This window comes from Dromaius novaehollandiae, chromosome 7 (assembly GCF_036370855.1).
Source record: "Dromaius novaehollandiae isolate bDroNov1 chromosome 7, bDroNov1.hap1, whole genome shotgun sequence".
Taxonomy (NCBI): Eukaryota; Metazoa; Chordata; class Aves; order Casuariiformes; family Dromaiidae; genus Dromaius; species Dromaius novaehollandiae.
In genome coordinates, this window is record NC_088104.1 from 911,285 (window position 1) to 931,919 (window position 20,635).

The following is a 20,635-nucleotide window of genomic DNA, read 5'->3' on the forward strand; positions in this document are numbered from 1 at the left end:
CACAAATACAAGACAAACGACTATTCCACAGTTTAGCAGGGTTGAATTGTGTTTTTCCTAGCTCACATTGTCAAATAAGTTCATGTTATTCAGCTAATTCTGGAAGTTTTAGAGATGTTTTAGTAATTTCTGTATTTTCTCTGTGTCAGTTAAGTAATAGTGTCGACGTTGTTGGTGCAGAACTTATTTCTTCCGCTCTGATCTGCCTGTTGGGCTCAGCAGTACTTGGATCTAGGTGGAGTGCCGGGGCGGGCCGGAGACCCGGGGCGGGGGGGCATCGCCCAGAGCGTGCGGTGTTCCTATCAGCGGGACTAAATGTGTGGGGAAGCTGGCGCGATGTTTTCAGCTGTTCCCTGGGCTTTGTCAGTGCTCTGAGTCCCGTTGCTTCACGTGCCCCCGTTTGAGTTAATCCTTTTTAGAATGAAAATGGCCACTAAGTTAGTAGGTGCCCTAGGAATAGTGAACAGCTGCCTGTGAAGCAAAAATCTGTGAAAACAGTAGTAGTTCCTGGAATGTGGCACAGAGGCTTTGTGTGGGTATTGAGTAGCAAATTAGCATCTGAGTGTATGCTGCTGTTGCTTCCCTGAGGTTGACTGAAGCTGGCATGGGATGTCTGTTTGAAGCTGATCTTCACTGCTATGAGATTTTGTTAAAGCGGTTGTACAAGGTAATGGTTGGCACTCCGTCCTTCCACTCGCAGCGTGATGGATTCTTTGGATTCTCTTCAATAGGAGCTATTTTAATTGGTTTCCACTCAGCATTATGTTAAGACTCTGCTGCTAGATGTAGAAATTCGTGACGTAAGTTTTGTTTGTTCCTGAAAACATGCACTTTATTCTGCTTTGGTCATTCAAATTCATTTTATGTGTTTGTCAGACAAAAAAAAAAGTACTGTGCTGGCAGCATTTCAACAGCAGAGCAGCTTCCTGCAGCCCGGGACTATGAACTGCGTGATTTTTCCGGGGAGGCCTGTGCGTTACCGAGATGAGCGTTCCTCCTCCGACAGCCTTTGCCCAGCACACAGCAGCCTGCTGTCAGAAACGGCTGGCCCGGGTGGGACGAGGGAAGGGGAGAGGAGGCAGCGCTGCCCCAGCCCCGCTGCGGGCCTCGGGTTTCCCAGCCCGCGTCGCCAGCAGCCCGCTCTGCGCTCCCAGATGCAGCGTCGTGCCGAGCCGGAGCCTGCGGCTTAGGCAGTAGGTGTTTCTGCTGAGCGAGGGTGGAAGAAATCTGTGCAGGGATCTCCCCCCCGCCCCGGCTTTGCTTGGGCGTGAAGTTAGGCTGGACGGCTCCCCGTCGTGGAGCCCCGCGGCGGGCCGAAGGGAGCTCTCTCGCGAGGGTCGGTGCGTTTTCTGTCGGGGCGGTGAATGAGGTTTTGCAGGGGAGGAGACAAGAAACAGTATTTCTTTGGTGGGAAACATCAAATTCATAACTCTTCAGTGTGCTAGAAAATAACCAGTAGCTATGACTGCTGTTAATTAACTACTACGAGTTAAATAAACGCTGATGAAGAAACTCGTCTGCGCGTGTTTGCCGTGGCCTTCTCCGCGGGAGCAGACGGTGCTCGTCGGTACACGCTCGGCTTCTCTGCACGTCTGCAGCGTGGTTTTGTGGTTTTTCTCTGTATTGATTTTCATGATTCATTGAACATGATCTCAGCAAAAAGTTTACTTAAATGACACTGGCGACAGCCGTCTGTTGAAGTGGGACATATACGTGTGCTGAAGTGGCGCCAGGTTTTTTCATTACTTTATCAAGTAACACCACTAATACTTCTTTATGTTTAATTTCCTTTTCTAGGTCACTGGTGCCTCACCTTTGTTTTGTTTAAAGAGCTATGCTAAATTCTTACTCTAAACTTCATATCACTTTTGTTCCTGTTATTTTTCTGATAATCTTTTTTTGTGGTTATTTTGAAGTTGAAAGGATTTTTGCATTGTCTTTGAGAGTGTGTATGAGTAACTCGTTTTTTCCCAAGAAAAGGTACATATGGGAAATTTGGATAAAAGCAGAGACTTAATGCTCTGGAGGCTGGTGTGTAGCTTTTTCCAGCTTTAATCTGTCTCCCTCCTTTGTATGGCAAGCTGCAGTTGCAGATGTTGTTTTGGCTTACAGATAGTGAGCAGGGGAAAAAATAAGCATTCTTAATGTAAACAGAGTCAGACTGGCTGGTCCTGTCCTGACAGGAAAACGGAGAGATAAAACCTCCATTACTGGTGCAGGCGCTGCCGCAGCAGCCAATAAAACAGTGCTGTCTTCGCTGGAAGTAAGTCCCCGATTGGCAATGCTCAGTGCCAACTGCGGGAGCAGACAGCTGCAGGGACCGAGGAGTCCTGAAGTAAAACTAAACATCAACTCAGGCAGATAGCACTGGGGTTTTGTGCAAGTGTGCAAGTCAGCTCCTCTCCCCGTCTCTTTTCTCAGTGAAAAATTAATTCGTAGCCCCCTTTTTCCTGACCTTCTCCCCCCGCCCCAAGTCCTGCTCATTCACCTTCTGTAGGTGACCATGGGTGTTGGGTGGGGATGCAAAGCTGCGCATGAAGCAATGTCGGTAAGTCTGAGCTTAAAATACGGTTTCAGGGGCAGATGGTCTTCTGGCTGTAACTGCATCTGAGTTTTGTACTGGAGCACCAATGTAGTTTTTGAAAGCAAATCCCCTGAGTTTTACTGTGAGTTGCAGAGTGGTTTGGACATGCATATGCTGGATTTCTTCTAGAGGAAACTGAGCTGGAAGCTCTGTTTCTGGTTTGTACCAAACGTGCCCCATCCCGAAACGGGGGCATAAGGGCCTGAACCAAGGAGTGTTTCGATGGACAGCTTTGAGCCCCGTGCAGTAGCGGTGACTTTCAGTCGAGGGACCGTGCTAAATCTGTTCAGAAGTGAAACTGCTGAACTGCGTGTGATGTACGTATTGCCCAGGAACACCGCTTGCTGTGCTGGCCTGCGCGTGCATGTATTGTACCATGCAGGTTCTCCGTGTTGTGTTGTATTAAATACATACACTTGATCTCTGCTGCTTCTTTTCCTGGCCTGTTCCTCCTGTCCCATTCACTCCTAAAATGTTTGAGTTGTTTGTTTTCAAAATGATAGCTGCTGTTCTGCTTATTTCTTTCTTAAAATGTAAATTTTGTTATCTGTCCATTGTCTGTCCCCTCCAGTGTGGTGATAGCTGTCCATCAGAGACTTTGACCTCACGGAACAGTTATAAGAATACTTAATTCGCTTGCATTGTGTTTAATACTGTAAAGCTAAAAGTTAATAGTACTGACACTGACTCATCTAAGTCGCAGGGGAGACAAGCTGTTACAGCTCTCCTGCTGTCTGAAGGCTTGTCTGCGTCTGACTGCTGCTTAGAAATGGGAGAACTTGCCTACGCCGCGGTGTGTACTTTATTGAACAAGGGTGGGGTGTTTGCGTGTGGGTGGGTGGTTTTGGTTTTTTTCCCCGGAGTTGGTGCGTATTGATGGAGCAGGGTAAGAGACGCTTGGAGCGTGTGCAGTCTTAGCTGGTTGATGTATAGCTTGAGATGGATTGGGGTTGCAATGATTTAACCCATTTTTACCTTGTTTTTGCAGCAGAGCTGGGAGCGTGTGCCTCCCACAGCTGGCTGGCTGTGATTGTGTAAGCCTGATGCTCCAGAAACGCCATCCTTAGAAATCCTGCAGGAGCGGGACGCAGGAAAAGCTTCCGAGTGCAAGGGCTGCTGCAGGCCTTTGCTGGAGCCGCAGGCGGAGCGCGTGGGTCGAGCAGCCGCCCGCCGCCTGCCTTCGTGCGGCCCTGCCTTCCTCTGCTCGGCTGCCTGGAGGCAGTAGTGGGGTGTCTCGGTCATGTGGCTTATGATTCAGGCCAAGCCCGAATGTTTTTGTGCCCGGTCTGGCCTGTTTTCTGAGAAATGCCTCAGTCCGTTTTGTTGTGGTTTCCTTAGTGTCTGGTCCAGCCGAAGTTAAGGTGATTCCTGGCCTAAGTGAAAACTCATACACAGACATATTAGCTGCTGCTTTATCTCTGCAACTGCGTTCCTGTTACCCAAAAGCCCAACTTCAGAGCTCTAGAGTTAGATTCATGCTGGTGAGAACCAAAGGTGGTTGTCAGTTGGGTTTTTTTTTCTTTGAGCATAAAGTTTTGCAGCATGAAACTCGGAGTCCATTTGATGCCCAGGAGGTAGATGAAAAATTGGCAGATTCCTATGGAGGTAGAATCTGGCCTTGCTGATCTAGCTTTGCATTTCCACTAAGCAGCAATAAGGAAATGGAAGCCTTTTAATAGGGACTGGTAGACCTGTTCACCAGTATTGTCAATTGTGCTGGACAGTTCAGTTATGGAAACTTCCAGGACATCCAAAATTTACTTCCTTGTGGATTTGTGAATGATTTCTGCCCCTTTCGTAGGAATGGTTTCCACAAAAGGTTCTTTGGAGGAGGTGTGTTCACTCCTCTAACTTGTGCACTCTCATCTCAGGGGAAGATGGCTTTGTGCTGAATAATTCCTGCCATTGCAAAGAAAGTCCGATGGAGCCCTGCGCTGTCTGAAATAATGCCGCCTTCTGTTCTACCACGTTCAGAATGGCTGCTTCCTCCTTGTCCCAGTAGTTAAAAGGGCCCCTGATCCAAAGTGTGTTTCGGGCACTGCCTTCTCTTTCAAAAGCATTTCATAAAGGTTATCTCTGACTGCTGCTTGTCTGCTGTCGGTTACACTAACAATCACGGCTTGATCCTCTGTGTTGGTGCTGAGCCTTGGGAATTGCCGGTGGACGCGTGTCATCAGCTCGCTTTGATCCAGAGAGCGCTCGCGCTGTTTTGAGTTGGTTCCTACGTGACTGTGAATGAGGCGCTCTGTGAGCTGCCCCTTCGTTCAGGACCCCAGAGCTGGACGTGCCCGCAAAGAGCGTTTCAGCTTGTGCCTTGCTTCACGTCTGCAGTTGTCCAGAAGCGTGTGCAGGGGCAGTCGCTCTATCTCAGGTGCTGAACAGTCATCGCATCGGTGGATTTCAGTATCTCTAAGGGCAATTAAAACAGAAGTCTGCATAAATGTATTGAAGAGTTTTCTGAAGATACACGAGTACAGTCAGGTTTGGCAAGGTTGTGTGGGATGTGAGATTTTGAAAGCTCGTAGCTAAACGGATGGAAAGGGAATGCGATTCACAGAGCTCTGAAAAGACGCGTCAGAAGCTGCGTATTTGGAATACGCTTGACTGAGGGAGAGGTGAGAAGACACCCAGTTGTTAGACTGAGGGTTGGGTAGTATGGTAATGGCAACGCGTATTGTGACTGGGAAAGCATAATTCCTTTCACCAGAAGGGACACAGGCAGAAAGAACTGTTTGCCTGTAAGATCAGCATAGATGTGTGGTGGTGTCCAGTTTACATGGTCTCGTTGATGGGGCTGTGGGAGAACCTGACGTAGTCCCAGGACCGGTGCACCTACCTTGCACTGGTTTGCTTTGAAGCAGGAAGATGAACCACCGTGCCTGTTATGTAGTCTGATCTTTTCTGTACTTCGTATTCAAGAACAGAGTAATATGGCTCTGGCCTGTCCAAACAGGCAAGACCAAACTGTAGAACAATATTGTTAAAATCCTGCGGTGGGGTAATATAATCTCTGAAGAATTTTACTTGCTCGTGTAGCAGGGTGTTTCCTCCTTTCTCTGGATTGCTAATTGTGCTCTGCTTTTGGACTCCAAAAGAACAGTTAATGAAAGGATCCGAAACAAAAGGATGTTCCGCGACGTGTGCCTGTGGAGCGCTAGGGACTTCTGCCCTCAGTCTGACTGCTCTAAAAATATTCTCTGAATTTGTGTTCTGCTTCCCTTGTCTCGCTGGCGCTTTGGAGCAGTTAAGCTTCAAATGGCAAACAAACCGAATACCCGACTTTTTCCCATCTCTTAACCTTTCCTACTTTACAGCAACCCACTGCTCTTGAAGAATGTCATTCTAATCCCACCTTAATCCGTTAGAAATGAGCCGAAGGTGTAAAGCCTGATTCCCAGAGAGCTTTTCCTCTCCCGTGCCCCTTCCCGCTGAAGAAGGGGCGGGTGTGCTTCTGTGCCCTGTCCTGTGACCCTTCGGCACCTCAGCGGCTTGCTTCTCCGCTCCGTAACTGCTTGTGTTGTGTCTGCGCCCATCTCGCTCCCGTCTTGCTTGCTGATGTGTTTGGTGGCTTTCCTTGACAGAGCACCTGTGTCTGCTGAATCATGCTGCAGTTACGTGCTTCTGCCAAAGCAATGCGATGGACAAAAATGTGTTTTGAGCAGATTTTGATAAAAATTCTATGAGCTGCCTCCTGGTTAGGATGCTTGTGCTGAGGGGGGTGAGTACTCTTTTGCTAACATTAGAGACCCCGAGGAAATAATTGTAGCGGTTCAGATTTGCTCAGGCTGGCAAAATCCTGCTGGGGTTATTGACGTGCAAATGAAGTTTGTGACTGGTGGTGAAATGCCGAAATAGAGAAGGGGTCACGGGAGGGATTCTGCGGCAGGGACAGCGACAAGGGCCTCGAGTAGCGCTCCTGAGTTCACTTACCCGCTGTTAGGCTCCAAATGATCCAGCCTGATAACACCAGAGGCTGAAAATAAACATTTGCAGCTTTTAAGGTCCCTGCGTATGTGAAAACGCAGAACTGCGCTGTAGGGAATGCTGCTTAATTAATACGTCCGTCGGATCGAGGCTGCGTTTGCCTCCCTGCTAGGCTCGCCGCAGAGCGAGGGTGAGAGGTGGTCTTTAAATACTGTTCACGTTAGGTAATCAGACCCCAGCCATTAAATTAAAAAAGAGGCAAAAAACAAATAAAAAACCCCCTAAGACTAAGCAGTGTGTTTAAACTGTTTCTTGACTGAGCTGCTGTAACTTTTTTAGAGAAGAGTTGGGACTTTTGCTGCGGCTAGAGCTAAAGGCTTGTTTTCAGAAAGTCTGGCTCTGTTTCAGAAGTGCTGGCCGAAGAGTTCTGAGAAGCTTCTGACAGGCTGTTCATGTAATACTTAAAGTTAATGAAAAGCCTTTGCAGATTATGATCTTAAATTAATAGCTAATGATCTCCCCTACACTGTGACTTCAGCTGTCTCAGTTTCTGATGAGATTACGGTGTAATCGTCCGGGGGAGCGAAGCCAAGCCGTGGGGCCGGGCTGCGTGGAGGTGCTGCGTGTCTCAGTGTTGTACGCAAACCGTGGCGAAACCTTGGACTTTGGTAGCGCCGGCGAGCTGACGTGAGTGCGGCAGTTCAGACCCTGGTTGCAGCCCAACGTTACGACGCGACGTACTCAGCCGCGCGGTGGGATTACGGCACAGAAGGATCTTTTGTTGTCCTTTCTGCAGCCGTTCTTCTGAAGCTTTCCCGAAGGTCTGACTGGTGCGTTTAGCTTTTCAAGAACAGAATATTTGTGGACATAAAGTAGCTTCACTTTAAATGGTCTCATGAAATCGCTGTTTTCACTATGACTTTTAAATGGGCTGCTTAATTCTGCTGCGGCTGGAAGGGCCGTTCCCGGGCTCACCTCCGCCAGAGCCGATGCGTGTTCCCGCCGCCTCCCTCGCGCCGGCACTGCCAGCGCTGCACCTTGGGGCCACTCGGCTCAGCAGGTTTTTCATCGTGAAAACTAAACTTGGGAAGAGGAGGAGAGCGGCGTTCAGCCTGCGCAGTGATCTGCCCCGGCCTGCCCTGGGGCCTCGCAGTCCCGAGCCGGGAGGATTTGGGGACGAGGAGGTGCCTGGAGCGGTGGCACAGAGGTGAGGCGAGGTCGGGCCGCCTGGTTTGGCAGTGCTGTGTCTTAGAGCAGTCTAACCTGGTGATGAAACCGTACCCTAATAAAGCGTGGCTCTTAGTGCCCGTCGGACGGCATGCTCTTCCCCTGTAGATAGGAGTGGAGTCCTGCCCCTACTCTTTTTCCCCTCACCTGTCAGGCAGACGTGCCCAGAACGTGGTACAGGCAGTGTGTGATAGCTCATTCTGCAGTGCCTGCAAGCCGTGAAAGCATGTTTCTCCCTGAACTCTTTTGTCACATACTACACAGACTAAAATCTTTGTTAAATATAGTGTTAGCTGGACGGAAGCAGGACAAGCCTCAGAGGTGGACTTTGGATAGGGTAAAAGTAAGTAGCTGTCACTGTGTGAGGTTTTGCTCTATAAGGAGCAGATGCAACATGTATGCGCAATTTCTGATCACTCATCAGCTGAAAATATTTGTGTTTGGGTCTTGTTCACAACTAGTGGACGGATCCAGGTTCTCTTTTTAGAGGGGAGAGAGCTTTTGTCTTCATTTAAAGTTCTGTGCTAAGATCTGGTATCCGATGATGGTTATTGAGAGAGAACAATTCTGGTACAAGAAGTACTGCGTCTTGCAGCAGGGTTTGAAAGACAGGATGTTTCCTTGCCTCTCGTGCCCAAGGCCCCAGCACAAATTAAGTTGCCAGATGTTAATGGAAATTGTCCCTACTTTGTGTGGGCATTGGGAGTGGCCTTAGCAAAGTGCGTGGTACCCAAGGTTGTCTGTAATTCTGCTGAATTTGTTTTAACGGACAGGGAAAACGTCCAAGAAATTTTCCCCCGCACAGCTGCAACGCAGCCTTTTCCTGCCAGTCGCAGGGTGCAGCGTTCCCTGCTGCAGGAGCCGTCCGTGTTGCACCTGATACCTGCGTGCAGTAAAATGTGTGCAGTGTGATAAAGCACTGTCGTTGTTTAATGTTCAGGGCACTTAATGAGCTTCTGAAATACGTGAGAAGCAGCAATAATTCATGTACATCTAACAGCATCTTGAACTGGTACTTGCTATGTACCCCAGGCACATACACTGCAAGATGAAGCTACTGCATACGTGACTGTTCGCTTGCCTTTCTCGCGCAGTCGTCTGTGAACGCATCTCTCTTAGTTGCCCGAATAACCCAAACCATGTCTAATCGGTTCTTTGCGTGTGTGGAACTTCATTCCTAAATTTCAAGGTGCTCTCCGTGATGATGTGGTCAGTGAGCCGTATGCACTGACCTAGTGAATGAGCAATTTTAAGGGATATCATTGTGCGGAGGCTCTGCAGAGGAAAGCGTTTCCGTGGTACAGTTATAATCCTTTGTAGCTACCTCCTGTTGAATTTACTTACCGTGTAAAGCAATAAATAATATGTCAAGATGCACATGTGGCTTCAAAGGCACCAGAAAGCTGCAGTTCAGTTTAAAAATGCCCATGCCAGTCCCTCACTTGAGTAAGTCATCCGCTGTCGTCTTGCCTAAGACACCTGTACTGATGCAGTACCTGCGCAAGGTCAAGCTTAGCAGCTGGGCTTCCTAATGGTGACCCACTCTCTCCAGTCTGCTTCGACCACGCTGAGAAGTTTTGGTGCCCAGAGACAAAGTCCTGAGTCCCCCGCTCACCAGCTGACCTGTGCGGGGAGCCCGGCATTATTTTGAGTCTCTCTGGTGCCCCTTTTGCATCCTGGGCTGTTAGTTGCTCTGCAGCTCTCCAGGAATTACCCCTCTTCTGGACACGCGAGCTTTGCCCTCCACTCTCGTTGAAGGAGCGGCTGCACCTGTGTGTCTCGCCTGCCGCTCTCTGCCCTTTGCGTTTTCAAAAAGGGGAATGAAGAATTCCCTGCTTCTGGTCCGCTTCTTTTCCTGGGTGGGATTTTTTCCCTCTATTGGATGAGTAGTGTGTGGGGTTTTTTTCTTTTTTTCTTCCTCTTCTCCCCAGACATTGTGTGTGTTTCTCATTTGTTCTCCTCTGCTGCGCATTTCTGTGATTGGTAATTTGGCTGAAAACGATGGCTGACAGCATAGGCAGTGAATGGACTCCTGCTTGAAGCCAGGTGGGAGGCTACACAGGATTTTATTTCTGTAAGTGCCTCTTATGCTTTGTTACTTCCTTTTTTTTAAAAAAAAGCTGGAGTGGCTCTTCACGAGGCCACTCAGAGCTGTAACCTTGCAGGAGGAGCTTTCACTGACACTTCGCTTTGTAGGGGTTGGTTTCCTCCTGGGTTTTTCTTATCCAGCAGTATTGTGATTTTGCTTTTATGTTGTGAGCACGGGGGAGCCAACATCTGATAGCCCACTTTGCAGTCGTGGCCCTCTGAACCCGAGATATCGAGCCTTTCAAGGGGACGATGTTTTGCTAACTTTCCCGAGCCGCAGCACAGCCTCCTGCGCTTGGCGACTGCCAAACGGAGCCGGTGGCTGGTTTCCCTCTTGCTGGATCTTGGCAGCAAAGTCCAGGTTTTGTGAGAAGAATACCCAAGTCTGCCATTCTCTAGCGTTAATAATGTCTTTGTGTGTGCTGCCCTGAGGATATTTGTTAGTTCCTGCGAGTTTCAATTAAAAGAATAAATTGGCGAATTATTCCTTTTAAATGCACAGCTTTCCTTTTAAAGACACAGCTGTTGATGTATTTAGCTGGTGCGTGGCTATCGTGGATGGTGGAATTACAAGTCAGTATTACAGATGTTTTCTCTTGATAAAAATCTGGCGAGGTACATGCAAAATATGTGCAGCCCTTGGGCTCTTGGCTAGCTGCCACCGGGACTCAGTGATAGCGCGGGTGCCGCTGCTCTCGTCGGCAAAGCCTGAGCTCCTCTGCCGGTCTGCGCGCCCGCGTCTGTGTCGTATTAAGATGCAGCGTCGTCTTGGGCTTCCTCAGTGCCCGGGCTTGCGCTCTCGTCCGGGCATCCCGCGCGCTCTGGCGGGTGGCGGCGTTGGAGGCCGAACACCCCTCCCAGCTCGTGTCGGTGTCGGTACCGGGTGTCACCTGGTCTCAGCCCCGGCTCTCCTCTTCCGTAGTCTGTCCCGGGAGCTGTCCAGGCCCTTCCAGCGACGGATCGGACGGATGGACGGATCTCGCGTTGTGGTTGCTGTCAGGCCAAGAAGGAAGGTGCTAGGAGAAGACCAATACAGTTTCCTTGTGGCGGAAAGGGAAAGGGATACGTACTTGTTATGGAAGTGAAAAATGTATGGGAATCATGTTTTCAGAACAGTCTTTAAACTGTTAGGACTTTATGAACACAAGTAATAATCTCTTATTCTTATATCTAGAAGAATTAGCCGTGTATCTGTATGTTAAGCTGGATCGTCCTAACGGAGTATTGTGCCTGACATAGGATACACATATTACTGCTCATTTGTGCTTCTTAAAACTGTTTAGTTAGTTCCTCCTTTGGAATACAAAGCTGGCTTTCCGGTGTGTGCCTGCCTAGTCTGGAGCTAGGTTAGCTTTGCCGTGCGTGGTTTATAACAGACTTGTTTGAAGTTCGGTGAGCTGCCGCTTTGAAGAGGCGTTTCCATAGTGACCTAGAGGAAGCTTAAGCTTTTCTAATTATATGCTTTTGTAGAACAAAAGTTAAAACAAATCATCTGCTTATTTTTATTGCACGTGCATGGGAGTTTTCAGAGTACTGTATCCCGCTTCCAACCCTGCCGTGCAGCGGCTGATGCTGAAGCGTGGTGCAGAGCGCTGAGATCGCGGCCCCCCCGCGTTTGTGGCCCCCCTCGTGGCAGCTGTAGCTACGGTAGCTTTCAGTATAGGAAATGTCTGAAGAGTTGCAGTCAAAAAATGGTAAAACTTATTTCTGTTTTCAGATGTATCAGTCTTTATTCATTGCTTACTGGTTGCTTTCTAGTCCGTCTTCAGTGACAGAGACCTTCAGACTTGCAAAGCTACAACAAGGAAGTAGTTATGGTTCCTGCCAGAATGAAGCAGCCGGACCACGAAAAGAGCAGTGGGCTCCGAAGTGCGGTGTGGGAGCGTGGGGCGGGGAGCTGGGCTCGGCGGGGAGCTGGGCTCGGCGGCTGTGGGGCAGCGCTGGGCTATGCCGCGGGCGCCGGGCTTATCTTGGCGGCAGGAAGCGCGGGGCCGCCCCTCGAGGAGGCCGGGTGCCGCCGGGGAGCTGGGGCTGGGGCTGGGGCTGGGGCGGCCGCGGTGCTTCTCGCTCAGCGCGGTGCAGCGGGGAGGGAGGTGGCACGGCCCGCGGCGCTGCTGGTTTTGGGGGCTCGTGTCTGGATACGAGCTGCGTTGAGCACCTGCCCTTACTGATTGCAGTGCTGCTTTATAAACCGGCTTTCTTTCGAGGTTTATTTTTGTCTGCTGACTTACCAGGCTCGCAGCAGACACGGCATGCTCTGAGCAAAATGGCAACCAGCAAGGGATTCTGACATCGCTTCCAAAGTTTTTGGCAGGCTTTCAGCTGTCTGAGCAGTGTATTGGCTGGAGCTGGGTAATCACGTACAGTAAGAACAAATCCTTCCCTCCTTTCCTCCCTCTCTTCCTCCCTCTCTCCACTCCCTTCTGCTCTCCCTCTCGTCTAGCTCTACCTGAAATGTTTTGTCACCTTAAAGCAGAGGTGAAGGCTTTAACGTAGCTAAGAGTTCTGTTGTTGCTGATTTTTACGGTGGATGTACTTGCTCTCAGATCTCTTTTGAAGGGAGGGGGCCGGAGGCTCCCTTGCAGCCCTTTCCCTCCCCTTCCCAGCGCCGCAGCAGAGTGACGGAGCTCGGCGGCGAGGGCCGCGTGCCAACAGCCCCGGAGCCGTGCCTAGTCCGCACGTGCGGCACGGGCTTTTAATTGGCAATAAACACACGCAGGGTGGATTTTCTTTATGGACTGTTGTGAGTGTGCACAGGCTTCTCAGCCAAAGCAGACAAAATATTCTTTGAGACTTTCAGGAGAGTGAGTGTCTACAGGAGCGAAGCCGCACAAAAGCCCGGTTTCACTTTTGGAGCTTGGCTTTGCCGTCGCGAGGACAAGGTGCTCTGTGGAACGCGTGGAGTCTGTCCAGAGCTGGAATTTTTTCCTCACATTCGTAACAGGAAAGGTCTATCCACACACGTAAGCCCCTCTGAAGAGGTCTGCACAAGGACTGCTTGCTGCCGTGGGGCTGGGCGTGCAGCGGGGCTTTTCATGGGCGCTCGGCAGGCTGCGTGCGGAGGGCCGGGCCGGGGGCCGGGCCGCTCCCCCCGCCTGGCTCCAGCCACGCTGGCCGGCTGAGTCGTTTTAGGCAGATTGCTTGATTTCTGTGTGTGCACCTCTGTTTCTGCAGCTGTAGAGCAGGGATAATGACACTGGCCTTTTTTGTGTTAGGCACTTAATGTTTAGCAATTTGGTGTAATTTGGGTGCGTTATTCGATGAAGGAATGTCTGCTGTCCTCGTGGCTTCATGGCTTCTTTCTTATTTGATTTGGTTAGCACTGGTACAACCCTGGTGCTAGCTGATGAGTCGCTGCGTGCTCCAGCCCATGCTCGCTCTGTCCTGCAGCACGTGGGGCAGTGCAGGAGGAGAGGGCGAGGAGCTGGATTTTAGCACCCGGCGAGTGCGTTACTGCTTCCCCTCTGCAATGAGGAAGAACGCAGCGGGCCGGCTCCTAGCAGAGCAGCTCGTTTGCCTCTTCCCTGGGGCTGCCTTCCGGGGACTGCCTTTCTGCTCCCCTGCTGTGAGAAATAGGGGTCGGGGCGTACGTATGTCCTGCTGCTTCTGTTGGTTGGTTTGTTCAGTGAATCTTTATCGAGATAAACTGATGTTTATAAGGACAGCAAATGCCGACAACCTGCAAAGTCTTTCTGGTCCCCGTGCTGTTGTGTGCTGCTTCCTGTATCCTAAATTCCTTCTCTCTTTAGCTGTCTTCAGTTCACGTTGCATATTTTTAATCTGGTCTCCTGAGAGAATTGGACTGAATTTGTTGCTGCCTCCTTTCCGCTCTGGCGCGAGAAGGCGCGTGGGAGGCGGGAGGCGGTGGGGCCGGGAGAGCCCCGGGGGGCGGCTGCAGGGCCGGTGTCCTCTCGCGAGGTGGGACGTGGCGGCTCCGCGGCCGTGGGAGAGCGGCGGTGGGTGCCCGTGCGCAGCCGGGCGCTGCGGGATGCAGCCGAGGATTATGAAACCGTTTATTCACTGCTCCTAGGAATACTTACTGCTCTTTGAACCGCGGGTGTGTTGAAGGGAAGAGGGCACGTCTCGGGAGCCGCCTCTGTCTGGGCTTGCAGAGTTATCGGGATGTCTTGTCAAGTAAACCACTTAGGTGAGCTGTTAAGGCAAATGAAACAGAGCCATGGCTGGGTGGCTGGGAGGGATAACATCGCTCGCATGCTCCCCTCTTTTAAGTGGCGGAGCCCCTTCAAGCTGACTCAGAATATTAAGTCCACTACCTGTTTTCTGGGATAGCTTTCTTCCCGTTTAAACTTCTTTATATTTGATTGCTTGACAGTCACACAGTATCTAGCTTTGTTTCACTGTATTCCCAACAAAATTGCTGAGAAATGAATGCTAGTGGGTATTAAGAATGCGTTATAACGTATTAAGAATGAGGAAAACCCCGTTACCTGGTTAATGGGTGCCCAGACGTGAGAGCTTCCTTTCTCCCAGAAGTCGGAGCGGCTCTGCGGGCAGAGAGGCTCTGTGAGGATTCGCACGCCATATACGTCAGTTCAGAAACCTTTTATCATCTTCTCCGATGATGGAGAGATTCCTAAAATGTTTTTCTTCTGCAAAAACAAATCCACGTCAGGAAAGAAATATAAAAGTAAATGGCTTGGCTCTGGTCACGAAGCACTTAATCAAGCTGCTGATGATATAAAAAGGCAACAGCAGAAGATTTCTCTGAGGGGAAAAATGGTAATATCACATTTTTTCCAAGTTTCGTCTGCTTCCTTAGAGGCAAGCCTGCAAAGCTGACAGTGGATGCTGTCCCATAAGGAGAACGGTGGTCGCCGTGCCTTGGCCGGGAGCGCACCTCTGCTTGGAGCGCAGTCGCCTGCCGCCCCGCAGGCCGCAGGGTCTCCGCGGGAGGGAAGCAGCGCCGGTCCGAGAGCTCCCAAGATATCCAGCCCCGCTTGTCGCGCTGAATCCTTCTCGCGAACCGATGAAGACCGGTCGGTCATAGTTAGTCTGTTCTTCGTAGCGGCTCGCGTTTTAGTGGAGAGTTCGAGTGCGCTGTGGATATCTTTCTTTTCGGAAGCCTGTTAAGCCGTTCCTACCTCAGCGTGAGAAGAGGACCGTTCGCGCTGTGTGGCTTTTCTTTTGGTAGAGACCAGGTAGCGTGAGAAACACGACATAGAGGCAGATTCCCTCCTCTACCTTTTCAGGCAGAGCGTGCGCCTTTGGCCTGCTGGAGCACCCCGAGGTTTCGCGCGGCTGCAGCTGCCTCTCCTGGGCGACGGGGAGACGAGGCCGGGTCGCTGAGGCAGAGCCCGTGGGAAGGCAGCGCAGAACTGGACATCGCTGCTCGGAGCGGTGTCCCTGGGATGCAGCCTGCTCCCCTTCCCGTCTAGCAGCCGTCCCCGCTGGTTAAAGAAAGTTGTTCAGAGCTCTCCGGCTGAGATCTTTTGTTTCCCCTCAAAGCCTGAATAATATGTGATTTTACAGAGCCTCCTTAAGTTCACAGTAATTTAACTCTTTTAAGACCTATTTTAAAGAGCAAATCGTCTCTGTTCGGTGCCTGTCTGCGTGGTACTGAGAGAGGGATCACGCTTTCCTTCTGGCACACTTGCAAGTTTGCGCTGTAGCTGCAAATGATGTTTCTGGGGCTCTTCCAAAAAAAAAAAAAAAAATCACATTTACAAAATCACAGTAAATTACGAATGTTATACGTGGAGGAAATGACTTGTTTAGGAAGCAAGGCACAATAAAAAGGAGACCACTGCAATTCAATTCAGTTGTTCGGGGTTTTCTGTAAGAAACTGGCGAAAGTGTTGATAAACCTTGATTGATTTGTTTGTTTGTTTATTTTTTGGATGGTTACATTTTAAGAGCTGTTACTTTGCCAGGTACCTAGCAGTGAAAGTGCCCGCGGCGCTCACGCCTGTCCTTGCTCCCGCAGGTCTGCGACGCTGGACGGAGTTATGCTGCTTGCCGTGCTCCTCGTGATGGCCTTCCCCCGCCCCAGTCTGCAAGGTGAGTGCCGCGGGCGGCGGAGGACGATCTCTGAATATTCAAAGCGAGTTTTGTCGTACGTTGTTATGTGGGTTTGTGCACACAGATGTTTCGTGACACGCAGTAAAGGCGGGACGTGCCTCAGCGGAACGGGAGAAGAGCGTGCTTTGCGCTGCCGCGGGGAGGCAGCGAGAGTGCCCCGCGGGTGTCCTGGATGTGTTGTGAGATGGCTTCGTGAAAGATGCCTCCTTGCTCCCTTCGAAACAGCTTTTTTTTTTTTTTTGGTAGTTGAATAAAGGTTTTCTGTGCAGTCGGGTGGTTTTCTCAGTTGTGAATGCATTTTGTTAGGTGACTTGAGAGGTGTATCTAGTGTTCGTGAAGGCATACCGTGATCTTTTTCTCATTTATCTGGTCAGAGCTCTTTCTGAAATACTCTGTTGCAATGTATTATTTTCAGTGTTGATGCAAATAATAAAAGGCAGGATATGTTAAACGCAAAGTTAAAGAGAAAGGTGAAAAAAAAGCACGTTGGTTTAGTGGTTCACTTCAGTCATGTCTGTGAATAGGAAATTCTAAGAAAAACTTACAAAAAAGGAGGTGCCTCAGACAGGTATGGAAATCACTAAGCTGCTGATTTTATTGATACAAGAAGAGGAGGCATTGATAGCCATCATTGCTGGACCTTCTTCTCACAGCTGAACTATAGCGATCTGCTTCTCAAAAATGTTTTTTCAGCTTTCAGAGCTGCTTTTATTAAAAATCTTAAAGATAAAACCATCCGCCTTTCACATCCTTAACACAACAGTAAATGGAGAAGAGAAAAATACAGGAAACATGCGTGTTGAATTTTAATTTTTCAGTTAATTTCACTTGCATAATGTGCATAATTATACACTGTCACTGCCTCTGTAGTACAGACTACAGAACAGAATTACCAAACCACGCTTCCCTTCCCCAGCCACCCTACAGATGTTAAAATCTTAGCTGTTGTTTGACCTGACTCCTCTCAAAAAAGGAAACTAGGTTTTAGGAATTAGAACTTAATCTTTTTGCTGTAGAAATGCCAATAAGTAATCAGCAAACGAAGCATTAGTAAATCTGTGCTGCTGGAACTTCTTCTTTCTTTCCTGGAAATGTCTGTGCTACTAAAGCTGGAAGTGTATAACCATGCTTAATCTGGGAACAGAGGCGGACCTGGACCAGATGTGCTGCTGGAGTGAGCTCTGGGAAGCGTCGTGGGGGGAGCGGAGGGCGGGAGTGTGCAAGGGGCAGAGCCGTGCCGATGCTGCACTCTGACTGCCGGCCTTTTTCTTTTTTGCCGTATTCCTTCCCTTCTCCTTCCCCCGTACTTCCTGTGGTGGATTTCTGTCTTTCTGTTGGGCAGCTACTCGCCTGATGCACGTACATCAGTCCTGTTCTCCCTTCCCCTGTTTGCTAGTAGTAACGCTGTTGTATTTCCTTAGCAAATATTTTTTGCTTCCAAGTTGGTTGTATGGAGGTTTGGGGGAGGGCAGGGGAATATCTGGGGGACTGCTCAGCAAAATTGTTTCCAGCTCTTCACCCAGATTTGGGCTCCCTCGTCAGCCCGACCCGTAGCAGCGATGTGAGAACTCGGCACTTCGTCCTTCAAACGTCTTTAAGCGCGGTTCAGCGCCTACGAGTTCGGGGCCCGCGCGGGGCTGGGCGGGTGGCAGACCCGTGTTTGCAGTGTGGCTCAGGGGACGATGCTGCCGTGGAGGCCCTTGGAGGGGAGGGGGCCTGGCCCGTGCTGCCTGCTGCAGGCCCTGGGCACGGGCCCTGCCCTGCGCGGGGGCCGACAGCCGGGCTGCCGGGGGCCGCGTCCCGCCGCCGCCGCGCTCCGGGGGCAGCTCCAGGGCAGCCGAGGAGCGACCCGTACCGGGGCCTTCCAGCTGGGCCGTCACGGGATCCCGAGGAAAGGGCGTGTTTTTGGAACCGTGTTTGCAGTTTTCTTACGGAGAGACCTCCTTTCCTGCGTCACGCGGGGGTTGCTCGGCCGGGGAGCTCTTGGTGCTCTGCGGTGGTTTCGTATCGCCGTGCGCATCCCAGCTGCAGCGTGTTCTCCGTGTTGGTGACGCAGTGGTGGCGTTCCCATGGTGCGGTTTTGTTTAGGCTTTCCTCAGCCTGTCTTCGGAAATACCCCCTCTGACAGTGTCGCTGCCCTTCTGGGCACAGAGGAATGTTTTGATGTGTGCTTTTTTCTGATTTTTTTTAATGTTGATATTTTGAGGAGAACAGGTGTTTGTCAGCTTCACTTTGATATATGCCCAAAATAGGGGGGGGAGCAAAGCCTCTGGATTTTTTTATCTTACTGTATTTATCACAGATCAGACTCTTTCCTTTCTCTGGAATTGGACTAGAGGATTCTTGCCCTCTTTCGTGGTTGGGTTAAATGTCTGGACATGCCCTGGAGTCGTGTCCGGGTGCAGACTCTGTTGTTCTTGGGCTTCAGCAGAGGGGATTAAATATGAGCTTACTGGTTTTTGTTCCCCTGAAATGGCTAAGAATCATAAAGCAAAGATAGCTACTACCCAAAGAAAGTCTAATGTAAAGTTAAATAGACTTCAGAGAGATTTTAATTTTTCCTTGTCTGCTTTGCTTCATCTTCAGTTCATTACGATATGTAGCCTTAGTCGATCTCACTTCTTTGCCTTATCCTCATCATTTAAGAAAGAGAATACTGCCTTTCTCATGTTGTTTGGCCTTTGCGTGCACAATTCCTGTATCCTTAAGGATATTAGATTAACTTCTTTCATCCCACTGGAGACTCCTCAACTTTATTTCCAAGAATTTTGAAACAAGCTTCACGTACGATTGGTAACGTTGTAGTTTGATTCCAGGGTTTCCCATTTGAAGAGACTGCTCTCGCTCAGCGGGTGGTGACGCTCAGCCGGCAGCAGCAAGCGCGCAGAGAGGGCGACGGCCTTAACGCGACTGAGCGGTCGCCGGTGCCGGTGCCCGGGGTTCTGGAGGCCGAGCTGCGCCGCGCCTGAGCTTAGCTGCTGATGGCAGCGTCTGTGCATGCACAGTATGTGGCACGGAGGCACCGCGGCTTCCCGCCGTGCGACTGCGGGCTGGAGCAGCCAGCAGCTTCCTGGGGGGTCCTCTCTGCCCCCCGGCTGTGCTCGGAGGTCTGTCTTGTTTACCGAACGCTTTGATAAAGAGGGAGTTAATTAGACGGAATCACTTCTATTAAATTTGCACCATTACGAGGTCAGATCTTTATGAACTAGACCCAGTTTGTTTATCACGCTTAGTGCTGTCCGTCCTTGGCCCCCTGGCTTTTTTCCCCCAGGCCCGTACGGAGGTCCCGCACTCCCACGTGAGCTGTCCCACTGAGGCTCCAAGTGTGCACGCGCGCATGTGCAGTTGGTACTTTTGTCTGCAAAACGACGTTTCTGTAAGGGGGGGCTTGTGATAGCGTACGTCGAGAGCACTGCTGGAAGGAAGTGACTCGATATTGTTAAAGCCATTCTTTAAAACATGTAATAAGTAGAGATTGTGGCTTTAGAGAGAAAATTGACTCTTTCTGATTCCTACAGTTGTTTTTACTATTTTATGCGGTTATTGCAGTGCCTTATTTGATGACTGTATCACATACTTAGTGTAGGCACTCTGTTCAAGCTGAATTTAAGAAACTTGAATGTGGCTCTAGCGTAAATAAGAAGTGGTGACCAAGCGCCAGTTTTATTAGCTGTTGGATGGAAAATGAATTGCCATTCTACATGTAAAGAGATATCTTCCAAAAATTAAGATGTAGGACCAGAGAAATCCATTACATGTGTTTCCTTAGAAATTAAAACTTTGGTTTGTTTCCAGACACTTACACAAAATGTTTACAATCCAGGAATTGGATACAAGGTATGGAATGAAAGCATCTAGTCTGGTAACTGATCGTGTGAAATAACACTTTTAGAGAAGCAAAAGCCTTGTGTGTGTTTCCTTACCTGTATGCATCCGTAGTTATCCCAGTTCTCAAAATCGTGCAGCTCGGTGTTGTCTCGTGGGCATCCGTGAATGCGTGGGTTTCGTTAGTAATAACTTAAAATTTGCAAGGCTGAAGGCTTGTGTGCCTGCACCCAGGAGCACCGTATCCAGCACAACGTGTTCTGCGCAGGCGTAAAACGGAGGTCTTTGAAGATGGTTAAACATTGGCAGTTCCCTTTTGCTGATTAAAATGTGGAGTATCTCAGTTCTTGTTCTGTTTATACACCTAAATAACTCACAGTAGTACACTGGGCACTCCAATTGCTGTCTTTCACTAGGTAAATAAGGAAACAAAATAAAGGAGCTTCAGTTTTGACACTTTCATAATAATAAGCAATAAACTGTGTGTGAAGCCAACTTAGACAAAAAAGCTCTGTGAGAAGGTAAAGCAAATCTCTGCATCTTTGGCCAGTCAGATTTTTGTGTATGCAATAAATCCTATGGACCAAAAGTGCAGCGATGAGCCTGTGTATCACGAAACAAAAATCTATGCAGTGAATGTGCTTAGGTAATGGGAGTATTTTTAAGCTTGGCTTCGTGCCCGCTCGCGTTGCCTGGCTGCCGGCTGCGTGTGGCTGGCCTGACCGCGTTCCCTGCCTGGAGCCGCTGCTGGTAAGCGTTTGCGCGTGTGTTCTGGGGGGAGTTGATCTGTTTTGGGAGTCTCTCTCGGCTGCAGCCCCGGTGGCCTTTGGCGGTCGTGTCCGTTCCACAAACTGGGTAGCGCAAACACGCTGGTGAGAGCTGTGGAGGAGCATCGTCCAGCACGGCCGTGCCTCCAGCCACTTGCCAGCGAAGCTGCGTTGTGCCAGT

General features: G+C 49.9%; 1 protein-coding gene across 3 annotated transcripts in view; it reads left to right on the forward strand.

Moving 5' to 3' along the window:
- ACVR1 (activin A receptor type 1) overlaps positions 1 to 20,635 on the forward strand; it is a 65,505-nt gene that overhangs the window by 16,040 nt on the left and 28,830 nt on the right. For 2 of the 3 annotated variants that reach the window (XM_064514524.1, XM_026108771.2), the window contains exon 2: positions 15,768 to 15,841. In XM_064514524.1, coding sequence (XP_064370594.1) covers positions 15,768 to 15,841 — 74 coding nt within the window. Of the gene's footprint in view, positions 1 to 13,866; positions 13,971 to 15,767; positions 15,842 to 20,635 lie in introns of those variants that run through there. The other variant, XM_026108772.2, reaches the window with a different exon arrangement.